The 13897-nt window shown below is 44.8% G+C and overlaps 1 protein-coding gene across 1 annotated transcript in view; it reads right to left on the bottom strand.

The window, feature by feature from the left end:
- The window catches only part of LOC122542962 (calcium-activated potassium channel subunit alpha-1-like), a 109033-nt gene that overhangs the window by 23282 nt on the left and 71854 nt on the right, over window positions 1-13897 (bottom strand). Inside the window, exon 21 of the mRNA XM_087984288.1 lies at window positions 3096-3189. Coding sequence (XP_087840414.1) covers window positions 3096-3189 — 94 coding nt within the window. The remainder of the gene's footprint in view (window positions 1-3095; window positions 3190-13897) is intronic.

The following is a 13897-nucleotide window of genomic DNA, read 5'->3' as shown; positions in this document are numbered from 1 at the left end:
AGGTAGTATGGGCTGAAGTCATAAATAGGAAAGGAGCAGTCACCTTGTTGGGTGTTTACTATAGGCCCCCCAATAGCAGCAGAGATGTGGAGAAACAGATTGGGAAACAGATTTTGAAACGGTCAGAAGCCACAGGGTAGTAGTCGTGGGCGATTTCAACTTCCCAAATATTGATTGGAAGCTCTTTAGATTAAGTAGATTGGACAGGGCAGTGTTTGTGCAGTGTGTCCAGGAAGCTTTTCTAACTCAGTATGTAGATTGTCCGACCAGAGGGGAGGCCATATTGGATTTGGTACTTGGTAACGAACCGGGACAAGTGATGGGCTTGTTAGTGGGTGAGCATTTTGGTGATGGTGACCACAATTCTGTGACTTTCACCTTGGTTATGGAGAGAGATAGGTGCGTGCAACAGGGTAGGTTTTACAATTGGGGGAAGGGTAAATACGATGCTGCAAGACAGAATCTGAGGAGCATAAGTTGGGAGCATAGGCTGTCAAGGAAGGATGTCGTGGAAATGTGGAACTTTTTCAAGGAACAGATACGACGTGTCCTTGATATGTATGTACCTGTCAGGCAGGAAAGAGATGGTCGTGTGAGGGAACCTTGGTTGACGAGGGAGGTTGAATGTCTAGTAAAGAGGAAGAAGGAGGCTTACATAAGGCTGAGGAAACAAGGATCAGACAGAGTGTTGAAGGGATACAGGATAGCCAGGAGGGAGCTGAAGAAAGGGATTAGGAGAGCTAAGAGAGGGCATGAAAAATCTTTTGGCAGGTAGGATCAAGGATAACCCCAAGGCCTTTTATGCGTATGTGAGAAACATGAGAATGACGAGAACGAGGGTAGGTCCAATCAAGGACAGTAGTGGGAGACTGTGTATTAAGTCGGAAGAGATAGGAGAGGTCTTGAATGAGTACTTTTCTTCAGTATTTACAAATGAGAGGGACCGTAATGAGAGGTTCCCCATGGTAGGCTTATGCGGAAAGTCAGGAGGCATGGGATAGTGGGAAGTTTGGCCAGTTGGATAGAGAACTGGCTAACCGGTCAAAGTCAGAGAGTGGTGGTAGATGGTAAATATTCAGCCTGGAGCCCAGTTACAAGTGGAGTTCTGCAGAGATCAGTTCTGGGTCCTCTGCTGTTTGTAATTTTTATTAATGACTTGGAAGAGGGAGTCAAAGGGTGGGTCAGTAAATTTGCAGACGATACGAAGATTGGTGGAGTTGTGGATAGTGAGGAGGGCTGTTGTCGGCTGCAAAGGGACTTAGATATGATGCAGAGCTGGGCTGAGGAGTGGCAGATGGAGTTCAATCCTGTCAAGTGTGAGGTTGTCCATTTTGGAAGGACAAATAAGAATGCGGAATACAGGGTTAACGGTAGAGTTCTTAGTAAGGTGGAGGAGCAGAGGGATCTTGGAGTCTATGTTCATAGATCTTTGAAAGTTGCCACTCAGGTGGATAGAGCTTGTAGGAAGGCCTGTGGTGTATTAGCATTTATTAGCAGAGGGATTGAATTCAAGAGTCGTGAGGTGATGTTGCAGCTGTATAGGATCTTGGTAAGGCCACATTTGGAGTACTGTGTGCAGTTCTGGTCGCCTCACTTTAGGAAAGATTTGGAAGCTTTGGAGAGGGTGCAGAGGAGATTTATCAGGATGTTGCCTGGAATGGAGAATAGGTCGTACGAGGATAGGTGAGAGTGCTAGGTCTTTTCTCATTGGAACGGCAAAGGATGAGGGGTGACTTGATAGAGATTTATAAGATAATCAGGGGAATAGATAGAGTAGACAGTCAGAGACTTTTTCCCCGGGTACAACAGAGTGTTACAAGGGGACATAAATTTAAGGTGAAGGGTGGAAGGTATAGGGGGGATGTCAGGGGTAGGTTCTTTACCCAGAGAGTGGTGGGGGCATGGAATGCGCTGCCTGTGGGAGTGGCAGAGTCAGAATCATTGGTGACCTTTAAGCGGCAATTGGATAGGTACATGGATAGGTGCTTAAGCTAGGACAAATGTTTGGCACAACATCGTGGGCCGAAGGGCCTGTTCTGTGCTGTATTGTTCTATGTTCTATGCTTTTTGAAGGAGTTCCAAAATAGTTGATGAGGGAAGTGCGGTAGATGTTGTGTAATTACATTTTCAAACGCTTCAGTTCAAGGCTAATGGGGTCAGGCAGGAACAATGGGTTAAAACCACAGTCACTAAGGCAATATGGGCTCATTGGGTAAAATAGCCTCCTTCAGTGCTGTTGCCATTCTTTTCTCAAGCACCATGAACCTTTGAACCAAGCTACTGTGCTGGACACCGATTCACCGAATTCGTACAGATGCAAAAGCAGCTGTTTCTGGCTCGGCTGGAAGTCACTTTTTTTTAATAAGTGGATAGGTATTACTGGGGGCCCATTGTCACAGTGGTTAGCTGCATTAGTCCCATCACCTTGATGAGTTGCAGAGGAATTGACAAAATTGGCCAGGTTTTTCATCCGTTTGCTTCTCTACATGGAAGGAATTACATGGTTTTTATGTGAATTGGGATAGTGTTGTCAAAAATAGTGAAGGCTATATGGAACAGTCTAGAACAAGCAGAGATCAAATCTTTCCTGATGTGACATTATTCAGTCATAAAAAAGTTTCAATTTGTGGGCAAGTCCAAAACCAGAGGCTAGAAAAATATGTTAGGTGCAAAGAAATCCACTAAGTGGTAAGAATGTGGAACTCCTGACCACAGGGAGTGGTTGAGGTGAATAGCATTTAAAAGCAAGTTGTATAAACATAGAGGGAGCTAAGGAAAGTTGGTGACAGGATATGGAGTATAAAAACTGGCACAGAACACTTGGACCATCTGACTGATTTTGGTGCTGTAAATTCTGTACAAATCCCTACCATTGGGGCAGGGATTATCATTTCACAAGGAGATTGTGTTCCAAGATCATATGTCATGCCAGGAACTTAATGGAGCAGTGATTCTGACAGATCTTTTGATTGGAACTGTGGTGGAGGACCCAAGCACCTGGCATTGAAGCCAAACCCGTGGGAGACACTGAGAGAGGATACAGAAACTGATATTACAGCTCTTTTGATAACAGCAGCGCAAATCCGATTACCCACCAGTGTGACTTGATTGATGCCCTTTGGTGGGCACCAGTGGAACATGCCAGTGGAATCCAATTTCACCTTCTCTCTATTTAGCATTGTTTCAATCCTGTAAATAAAAATGCAACATCGGAAGAATAAAATGTCGCTTATCTCTATGTTCAGATTACGAAGGGAGATGAGCTTTGGCATTGAGATATAGTCACTGGATTGTGTCCTACCTTTAGAGAACTTAGCTGCTAACACTCACCATCTTTGTGAACCAGTGGTACGGATGTGGAGAGAAAAATAAGCGACAATATTCGGTTGCATAAAAATGTAGCCAAGGTGGCCAAATGCCTCTTTTAGCAGTTTGATATGTAAGCTTATTGGGTAGAAGAGAATAAGATTGTGGCACTGGATTCTTGTGTACTCCTTCCTGTCTTCCTGTGTTTATCTTGGCTGGTAATTTGGTGTGGTATGCTGAGAATATTACACACCCAGAAGGAGGTCATTTGACTCATTATCTGCATGAGTGATCCAATTGTCCTGCATCCTCACCCTTTATTTGATCCAACAACAACTTGCATTTAAGTAATGTCTACAAGATGGAAGAAAATGCTGCTGTGCTTCACGGAAACATTTCCTGACAGAATTTGATCCAAATCCCGGAGGTGGCCATGGGCACTCAGATGGAGTGCCAACTGGACCTCCCAGTCACCGCCCATTTTAATTTCCCTTCCCACTCCTCCGACATGACCATCGTTGCCCTCCTCCATTGCCACAATGCACCACATTGCGAATTGGAGGAACAACACCTCATCTTCTGCCTGGACAGCCTACACCCCGTAGGACTCAAATAACCTCTCTTCCCATCCCCCGACTCCCTTCCCAGCCTCTTCCCCTCCCTCATTCCTCTCATAGATCCTTCCTTCCAGCCACCAACCGGATTCATTCCTCCCATTGACCAATCAGGCCGTACACTCTACCTGTGTTTACCTATCCTTACCTCACCACTCCGCCCCTCTCCCCACCTGAACCTAGTAGGCTCATTCATAAAGTCAGGAAATATGAGATGCAGGGAGAGTTGGCTACCTGGATTCAGAATTGGCTGGCTGGTCTGTGGTGAGTGGTGACCCGCAGGGCTCTGTACTTGGGCCTCTGCTCTTTGTAGTTTTTATAAATGACTTGGATGAGGAGATTGAGGGGTGGGTTAGTAAATTTGCAGATGACACAAAGGTTGGAGGTGTCGTCGATAGTATAGAGGGCTAATGCAGGCTGCAGCGCGACATAGACAGGATGCAGAGCTGGGCTGAGAAATGGCAGATGGAGTTCAGCCTGGATAAATGCATTTTGGAACGTCAAACTCGAATACTGAATATAGGATTAAAGACAGGATTCTTGGTAGTGTGGAGGAACAGAGGGATCTTGGTGTTCAAGTACATAGATCCTTCAAAGTGGAGAAACAACTGGACAGGGTTGTTAAGAAAGCACATGATGTTTTAGTTTTCATTAACAGGGGGATTGAGTTTAAGAGCCCCGAGATTTTGCTGCAGCTCTACAAGTCCCTGGTGAGACCACACTTGGAATATTGTGTCCAGTTCTGGTTGCCCTACTATAGGAAAGATACTGAGCTTTTGGAGAGGGTGCAAAGAAGGTTTACCAGGATGCTGCCTGGACTGGGGGGCTTGCCTTATGAAGAAAGGTTGAATAAGCTCGGACTTTCTCTCTGGAGAGAAGGAGGAAGGGAGGAGACCTGATCGAGGTGTACAAAATAATGAGAGGAATAGATAGTCAATTAGCCAGACACTTTTCCCCAGGGCAGAATTGACTAGTAGTGGAATCATAGCTTGAAGATATTAGGAGGAAGGTATAAAGGAGACGTCAGAGGTAGGTTCTTTATGCAGGGAGTTGTGAATTCATGGAATGTGTTGCCAGCTGTGGTGGTGGAAGCAGAGTCATTGGGGACATTTAAGCGACTGCTGGACATGCACATGGATAGCAGTGAGTTGAGGGGTGCGTAGGTTAAGTTACTAGATTTTACATTGTGATTCAACCTCGGCACAACATCGTGGGCCAAAGGGCCTGTTCTGTGCTGTACTTTTCTATGTTCTATGTTCTAAACCCCCTCCCCCCCTTTATCTGCAGTTCCCCTTACTCCCACCACGAGTCCTGAAGAAGGGTTACAGTCAAAACGTTGATTTCTCAACCTCCTGAACCTGCCTGGCTTGCTGTGTTCTTCCAGCCTCCTGCTTGTGTATCACTAAACCAGTGAAGGCAAGAGAAGTTCAGGTGAACAAAAGCTTGCTCAAAGAGATAGATTTCACAAACTATTTCAGAGGAGATGAGAAAAGTATGGAGCAGGGTTAATCAGAAGGAAATTCTAGAATTCAGATCCAGGCAGCTGTTGTATCAAGTAATATTTCTGAAAGAGTCCATGTCAAAGTTGCACTAAGCTGCACCCAACTTGACAAAGTATTTTGATGGTGAGTCAGACAGTATAGCACAAGATGGAGACAAATACTGTGTATCATCTTTGGCTCCTGACAATTTTAAGAAATTATGTCAAAATAGTCAGTGTAATTTGTGCCCAATTACTATCATGCAATAAACTACTTATATTTACATAAGACAAACCTCTCTTCCCATGAAGCCTCACCAGTGGCCTCTACTTGACCAGTAATAATGAGACAGGCTCTTAAACTCAGTGTTGAAAGGAGGATTGAATGCACAATTTTGTCCTGTGGGTCTGTTTTTTCTGCTTACTGCTGTGGGAAGAGAAGAGAGCAAGGTTGCTTCTCAGCCTTATCGGACCACGGGTTGGCTGACATACAGATTATTGACTAGCTGGCTGACTGACTGCAGGGGGAAGAGAAAGGGACTTTGATGCTTGACTGCTTGCTGGCTAGGAATCTCAGCTTCGGGAGGAGCTGCTTAAAGAAGTGATGAGTGAGTTTTGTTTTAATTGCTGTTTTCTGCTGGGCTGCTACCTCCTTTGACTATTGTTAGATTTGAAGGAGAGAGGAAAGGGGAAATAACTGTACCAGTATCCTGTCACCAACTCACCCTTATTTACATGTGCACTGTACATGGGCTGTGACCAGCTAGCTCAAAGCCAGTCCCTCGACTGAAGAGACCTTCTGAATCTCCTGTTTATTTTTTTATATATAGAGTTGGAGGGGGAGGCCTCTGTTAATTTTTTTTTAAACCCCCACACTACCGCCTAAGTGCGGTAGTGCTTATTTTATCCCCAGCACCCATGGTGTGTGTGTGCAGGTGTGAGACACAAAGTGCACGAATCTTTATTCAAATTCCACCAGCAGGAAGATAGGAAAACACCCGGGTGGCCAGTGACAAACACTGCCCTTCACATCAAAGGGCAATGCTGTGTGATCAAAAACAGTGAAGGGGAGGGCAGGGATTAAATCAAAATAGAGTTGGAGGGAGAGTATATCCTGTTTATATCTGTCAGACTGGGCTCCCTGATTGGTCCAGGTTAACAAACCCAATCAAGTGTCTCACATTCAGTAAGATCCACCTGACCCTGGTTCCAGTCACTACTGAAGGACTAAGGAATGTATCATCTTGAGAGCTACTATTGCCTTTGCTGCTGCTGAGTCCAGAGAGAGAGAGAAAGAGAGAGATTGAATTTGGAGTGGTGGATGCTTTGTGGACTTCATTTTTGGTTCCATTGATTTTATTGGCTGCTGCTCCCATCTGAAATGGGGGGGCTGAGAAATGAACTACAAGATCCTAGGGTAGGGGTAGATGTTTGAGGGTGTGAGCTGCCATTTGAAGAAAATCCTGACCTGCTGAGTTCCATTGAAGATCCTGACTTCCCACTTTCCATATCCAGGAACAGCTGAAACAATTGACCATTGGAAGGTTATGAAGGAGTGTGTTTCTGTTTCTTTTGCTGTGTCTATTGAAGAGTGGTCCCCACTCTGCCAACAGGGGAAGACCAACAGCACACACACTGGAGATTGATACAATACCTACACCCAGCCTGTGCTTAATTTGATCTCTCCCTCTCTGTATTGGAAGCGAGCCCTTATAACGTTATATCTGTGGTCTCCACACCTCCTTCATAATTAATTTAGAATGAAACAAGGGGTGACAACAATATCTTCACCATCAGCGTGGCTGACCATCACTGATGTAAGAATGCATCTGTGGCTCCTGTGACCTGATCACAGAAGCATTGGGTGAAGAGCTACACCCAATGCAGTAAGTCTTCCACCAAGTCAGCCAGCCAGTCAGGCAATCAGGGAAACTGTCAGGAGCCAGAGATGACATGTCTTCTTCTGGGACACGAGGCAAGCAGTAAGTCACTACCAAGGTTCCGAGTCTCCTGCTTTTGTGTGATTTATTCACGGGATATGACTGTTGCTGGCTAGGTCAGAATTTATTGCCCAGAGAGTAGATAAGATGAGGGTAGATCCATGTTGTTGTGGGTCTGGAGTCACATGTAGGCCTGACCAAGTAAAACTGGCAGATTTCCTTCACTAAAGGACTTGAGTGAACCAGATGGATTTCCACAACAACTGACAGTGGCTGCATGGTGCCAATCAGGTTAACTTTCTCTTGCAAATTTTGAAATGAATTCAAACTTCATCATGTGCCATGCTGGGTGGCTGGGTCAAAATCTTGGATTTCTCTCCCTCAAGGCATTGTGGGTTAACTGTGGACTGCAGTGGAAGAAGAAGGACAACTCAAGGATAATAACTTTTGGTCCAGCCAGCAACGCCCACATTCCACAAATGAATTTTTTAAAAATGGGATTACAATTTGTGTCTCCAGAACATTAATCTGGGGTTTGGATTAACTAGTCTAGTGGCATTACTATGATGCCAGCAGTTTCCCTCGGACTTAGTGACTTCAGTCAGGTGTTGGTCTGCTTTTGAACCTGTGGCAATACTTTTCCATGAGCCCTCTGAAAGACGGTATACCCTGGTGATGTATTTCTTGTTCAGCAAAGGTTGTAAAGGTCAGACAGCAAATACAGTCCACTCAGTTTGACCTTAATTGTGGATAAACTTCAAGAATAAATTGGTGTAGAATGAACAGTCACATGAAAAATTGTGGGTTGATTCAGAAGAGTCTGGAAGGATTTGTTAAGCTAAAGTAGTTCCTTATGAATTTGCTGGAATTTTTGGAAGTGGTATCAGAGGGGAAGGCTGTTGATCTGGCCTTCCAGCAGGTGTTCAATACTGTGCTGCATTGCAATGAAGAAAGTTATAGGAGGTGGAATAAAAGAAACAGTAGCAATATGGATACAAAATTAACTGTGGTATGGGACACAGAATTATGCTAAAGTGGTGTTTCTGGAGCTAGAGGGAGTTTCTATTGGAATTCCCCAGGTTTTTGGGAACTGTAAATTTCCTGATATACATAAATGATCCAGATATTGGTGTGTTGGGGACAAATTCAAAGGCAGTGAACCCAGGAAAATTGTAAATAATGAGAAGAGCAGTGTTGAACTTCTGAAGGACATTGATATCTTGGTGGAGTGGACAGATAGATGTTGATCAAGTTCAGTGCAGAGAAGGGTGAGGATGATCTTGGACTGAGAGAGCACAGTTGTTGGGTAAGCAAGTGTAAATATTTATTTTGTACAAATCTAAATGGTAACTTGTTGTTGGCATGAAATGTAAAGCAGGGTGGCTGGTGTGTCGGTCAGTGTACAGTGCCGTGGCCAAAGACATTCAGAGGCTCAAGACAGTGGTGCTTGCCCCGAGGATACTCATGGTGTTGAGACAACTGAGATGTCCGTGGGCTTTTATTGAACTGACCCCTGTTCAGATAGAATTTACCATTGGCCTTGGGCACTGAAGCCTTCCTTCGGGAGCCATGACACAGTTTGAACCAGCTCGAAGAATCTCCATCTGTGCCCTTCTGTTTGGCATGGGGGGGTTTCCAGTCCACTCATGCGCCCTTCACTTCCTTACCTTGGTACGCTCTCCAGATACACTGTGGCATCCATGTGCTGTCTAGTCATGGTGGAAGTCCCCGGTGGAAAGTGCTCTATCTGGGTGTCCTCACCCTTACCATTAGGGATCTGGTCTCCAGCAGCTCTGTGCAACTCTTGATTAAGGCCTGACATTTTTAAGGCCTCAAGGAGCCAGTCACCTTAAGTCATTTCTTCAATATTTAACAGGAGTCCTTCTAAATCTCTGGTGCTCTTAAGCCTCCTGGTCCTGATCTTTAGACACATCATGTGGAGTGGGTAGGGAAATGGAATGGTCCTCTTCATGGCCTGACCAAGCTATTCCTTAACAGGTCCAGGCAGTATGCTGTGAAGGGAGCTGTTGTACACAGTCAACTGCCTGACAGATGTCCATGGTTATATCTGTGCCCAGGCACCCTTAGAGGGGGAGTGCGCCAAGCCCAATGGTACACTTCAGGAATACCAAGACCAGAGGGCACCAGATGGGGAGTGGAGTGTGACCTCACACCCTCCACTCACCAAAAAATGAAGTCTTAATTTAAACTTGTACATTTCCTTTATGATATTATCGCTTAGGAGCTATCAATCGAAAGGTTAATCAACTTGTTCATGAGTTATATTAAAACAGTAGAAGCAGGATTGATATCAGCACTGCATGTCAATCACACTGAGCCCACTGCAATAGCAGCTGAAGGCATGAAAACAACTGGAAGGATGAATGAAGTCAGGGATTTTCAAGCGGCCAAAGTTAGAAAGATGCAAATCGTCTCAGAAGGCTCTCTCTACCAGCCCTCTCGCCTATAGCTCTCAGTGAATGATATTTTAGGTCAGACTGATGTCAGTCCTTTCCATTAGAATCTTACAGCACATGATCAGTTACTGGATGACCTCTGATCTCAGATCTACACTGAGTTTACAGTCAGGTCAATTTGATCTCATAGAGACAGTCACTGCTGCTATTTGTTTCCCCACTTCGTGGAAATGGTTATTTTTGGCACAAGGTCTTTATTATGACAAGCTTACATTTTCCCAGTTGACTAAACAGAGCTGGTGTTACTCCTGCCTGATACCAACAGCAATAATTGAGATGCAGGCCCAGCTTAAATGAGGCAAAGAAATGTTTTCAAAGTGCAAGTGTCTGACGTGCACAGAAACACTAATTTGAAGGCGATCTTGCTTCACTTCAAGCCTTGTTCAGCTGCTTAGTCACAAATCTCTTGAGCGTGAGCCAGCAGGGCTTGTTTTGATGCTGAACTCCACCTTGCCCCCTTAATGCCTCAACCAGATTTATATTTAACCTTCCATCCTTTGAAGGAGAGAGGAGTGTTTCTGTTTTTAAGATTATTAACTTTCCATGAGAGGGCTCGGGAGGGATGCTGACAAGTTCTGATCTCCAGAGCTGGCTTTGGGCCCATGACTTTCCCTTTGCTTAATTAAATGAAGGCTCTGGGTAATGAAACAGCTCAAGTCAGGCTGCTCAAATCCTTGCATTCAGTAAACAAACAAAATCATCTTGTGAGGAAAGGGTCATTGGGTGTCAGGATCTTTGACTATTTGTTGGCAGTTCTGATCATGGCCTAGCATTCAGCCTATCCAGTCTGATCAGTTTTCCTTGCTTCCAACTTCCTGCATATATAAACAGTAACTTTGTAAAGCTGTTGGGATAGCTTGAGAAAACTGTTTTAATTGTATCCACTAAAGGCAAGCACAGCCTTTGTAAATCACTGGTCAGCTCATGAGTTGGCCAAGTCCAATTCTTGGCAGCACACTTTAGAAATGTCAGGTCCTTGGAGAAGATGCGAAGGAGATGAACTTGAATTTTCTCACAAGAATTATGGTCTTCAGTTACATGGAGAGGCTGAGGAATCTGGGATCATTCTCCTTTAGGTCGAGGAGAAAATCAGATTGATAGGGCTTATGGAGAGGCAAGTGAGACCAGGGGTGGATTTGAATTCTAATATGGAGACCTTTGTGAAATGGTAATGTGTTGGACAAGGAAGCTGACAGTATCGGAGCGTTGTGAGTCATTGATGATTAAAATTTTAATGAACTCCAGCTGATGTCTGATCCAGTCAGGATGACGGAAAATCAATGCAAAGTAGCGAAGGGAGAGAAAAGTTACGGACTCAAGTGTATCAGCTGCTAATGTTTCAGCCAGTGATTAATGGGCACCTACATTAAAACATTGAACTGGCGAGCAAGGTTGTCTTATCAAAGTTCTTGAGTAATTTGCTGTATCACAAATCAATTAGCAGGCAATCCATTTCCAAAAGGCTCCGGTAACATGTACAGAGCAGCTGTCAAGATGAAGACAGCTAGCTGCTAAGCCAGGAGATGGAGTGAAGGAGACATCTGAAATATGCTTTGTGCGAGAGCACTTCATCACCAGAGCTTCTGTCATCCTGCCTTTTGCCAAGTTTAGAAGAAACACTCATGACCCTGCTCACCAGACCTGCGCCAAAGATACTTTTGTCGCTTTGGATTCTGAAACTGAAGAAATCCACTGATAAATAAGAGAACAAAGAAACTGGATTAGACGGGCAGAAGAGCTGGCTCAAACTGGATGGGCACAACTGCTTGCTTCTGTGCATATGATTCAAATGTTTTTGTGTCCCCAGGGTTGGCAGGCTGGACATATTAGAGGAGAAAGTGAGGTCTGCAGATGCTGGAGATCAGAGCTGAAAATGTGTTGCTGGAAAAGCGCAGCATCCAGGGAACAGGAGAATCGACGTTTCGGGCATAAGCCCTTCTTCTGAAGAAGGGCTTATGCCCGAAACGTCGATTCTCCTGTTCCCTGGATGCTGCCTGACCTGCTGCGCTTTTCCAGCAACACATTTTCAGGCTGGACATATTAGTTGAGGAGTGATCGAATCAAGCTGTTTGAGATGTTAATCATGACAGTTCTATTCTCAGCTTACATGACCTACTCCGGGAAGAGTACAACTCTAGTACAAAAGCCTACTATAATCTAAAGCAGCCTGATCTAGTTTTCTCCACAAGCTGAGTATGATGTGAATATGTTGATCAGAATCCAAATGAAATGGAAGCTGAGGCTGTGATTTGGGATTCTCCATCCACTGAGGTAGAATTGCCTACACTTGACTCATGTGCAGAAAAGCATTAAGAGTTGGGATAGATCAAATATCTCTGCTGATGGGATGTTGTTTCCAGGACAAGGACTTAAACCACAGGTTCTGATACTGCACTTGGCTCCTTCCAATCACTGGCCAAATTATACCTCACTCGGTTGGTCTTGATTACTTTCATAATAACCATCAAAGGCTCCTTCATGTAAAGGCCAACACAGTCCAAGTCTCTTGCATGTGGGTTTCTGATCGAACTGATTAGCTGAACATACTCAAGGAACTGAATAGAAAAAGTGGGAAACTGGGCTTGATCTCCTTAGAGCAGACTGAGAAAGAAATTAGAATCCCTACAGTGTGAAAACAGGCCTTCGGCCCAACAGGTCCACACTGACCCTCCAAAGAGTATCCCACCCAAACCCATTCCCCTATATTTACCCCTGACTCATGCACCTAACCTACACATCCCTGAACACTGTGGGCAATTTAGCACAGCCAATTCACCAAATCTGCACAACTTTGGATTGTGGGAGGAAGCCCATGCAGACACGGGGAGAATGTGCTAACTCCCCACAGTCACACAAGGCTGCAATTGAACCTGGGTCCCTGGCGTTGTGAGGCAGTAGTGCTAACCACTGAGTCACTATGCCATCCCCTTTTTTACAGTGTGCAAGCAGGCCATTTGGCCTACACCAACCTTCTGAAGAGCACCCACCTAGACCAATTTACCCCTAATGCTACATTTAACCCTGACTAATCCACCTAACCTACATCCCTGAACACTATGGGCAATTTAGCATGGCCAACCCATCCTAACGTGCACATCTTTGGATTGTGGGAGGAAACCCATCCACACGCTGGGAGAATGTGGAAACTCCACACAGACAGTCGCCTGAGGCTGGAATCGAACCCGGGTCCTTAGCACTGTGAGGCAGGAGTGCTAACTACTGAGCCACCGTGGCAGTGGAATGGAGGTGTTTAAAATTCTAACAGATCATGAAACTGCTTTCTTGTTGAAACAACAAGGACAAACTTGATGGCCTGAATGGCCTCCTTCCTGAGCTGTACCATGCTTTTTATTATTTATTAATGGGATGTGGGCATTATTGGCTGGTCCAGGATTAATTGTGCATTCCCAGTTGCCTTGAGAAGGTGGAGCTGCAGTCCATGTGCTGTAGGCAGACTCAGAATTAAGGCAGGGCACTGATAAGAAGTGACCAAGGAAGATTCAGGGGAGAAGTCAGCACAGTCACCATAACTGCTTGATGCATAACCTGGGGACTATCATGGCAGCTGCACTTTGTCACATCACAAACCTTTGGACAGACCTGATTGATAAGTAATTGTCAGGGGATTTGTTTTTTCTTACTTACAATTGCCATTAACTTTTTCAAACATGTAATGTTTTAGAATAGTGAGATTTAGGCTTGTGGATAAGTAGTTATCAAGTTGTTTCTCAAGTAATGTATTTGGTGTGCATTATTCTTTGGTAAGGATCTAACACTAGAGTTAGCTGTAAATTTATTTCATTGATAAGAGTGCCAGCCTCCTAACAGCCACCGGGTGACAGAGGAGCTGATACGTGGAAAAGCAACATGGTTATTGTGGGTGATTTTGATCTCCTGTGTGTTAACTGGGACTCCCTTAATGCCAGGGGCTTGGACTGGGCGGAATTTGTTAGGCACGTCCATGAGGGTTTCTTGAATTAATACGTAAATAGTCCAACTACAGAAGGGCTGTACTAGACCTGGCACTGGGGAATGAGCTAACCAGGTAATCAAAGTTTCAGTGGGGTACCATTATGTGAA

Source organism: Chiloscyllium plagiosum, unplaced genomic scaffold (assembly GCF_037043375.1).
Source record: "Chiloscyllium plagiosum isolate Xiang-an unplaced genomic scaffold, Cpla_swu_hap1 HiC_scaffold_48, whole genome shotgun sequence".
In the NCBI taxonomy this organism is placed as follows: domain Eukaryota; kingdom Metazoa; phylum Chordata; class Chondrichthyes; order Orectolobiformes; family Hemiscylliidae; genus Chiloscyllium; species Chiloscyllium plagiosum.
Note: the sequence above shows the minus strand (reverse complement) of the source record. Positions and strands in the feature narration are given on the sequence as shown.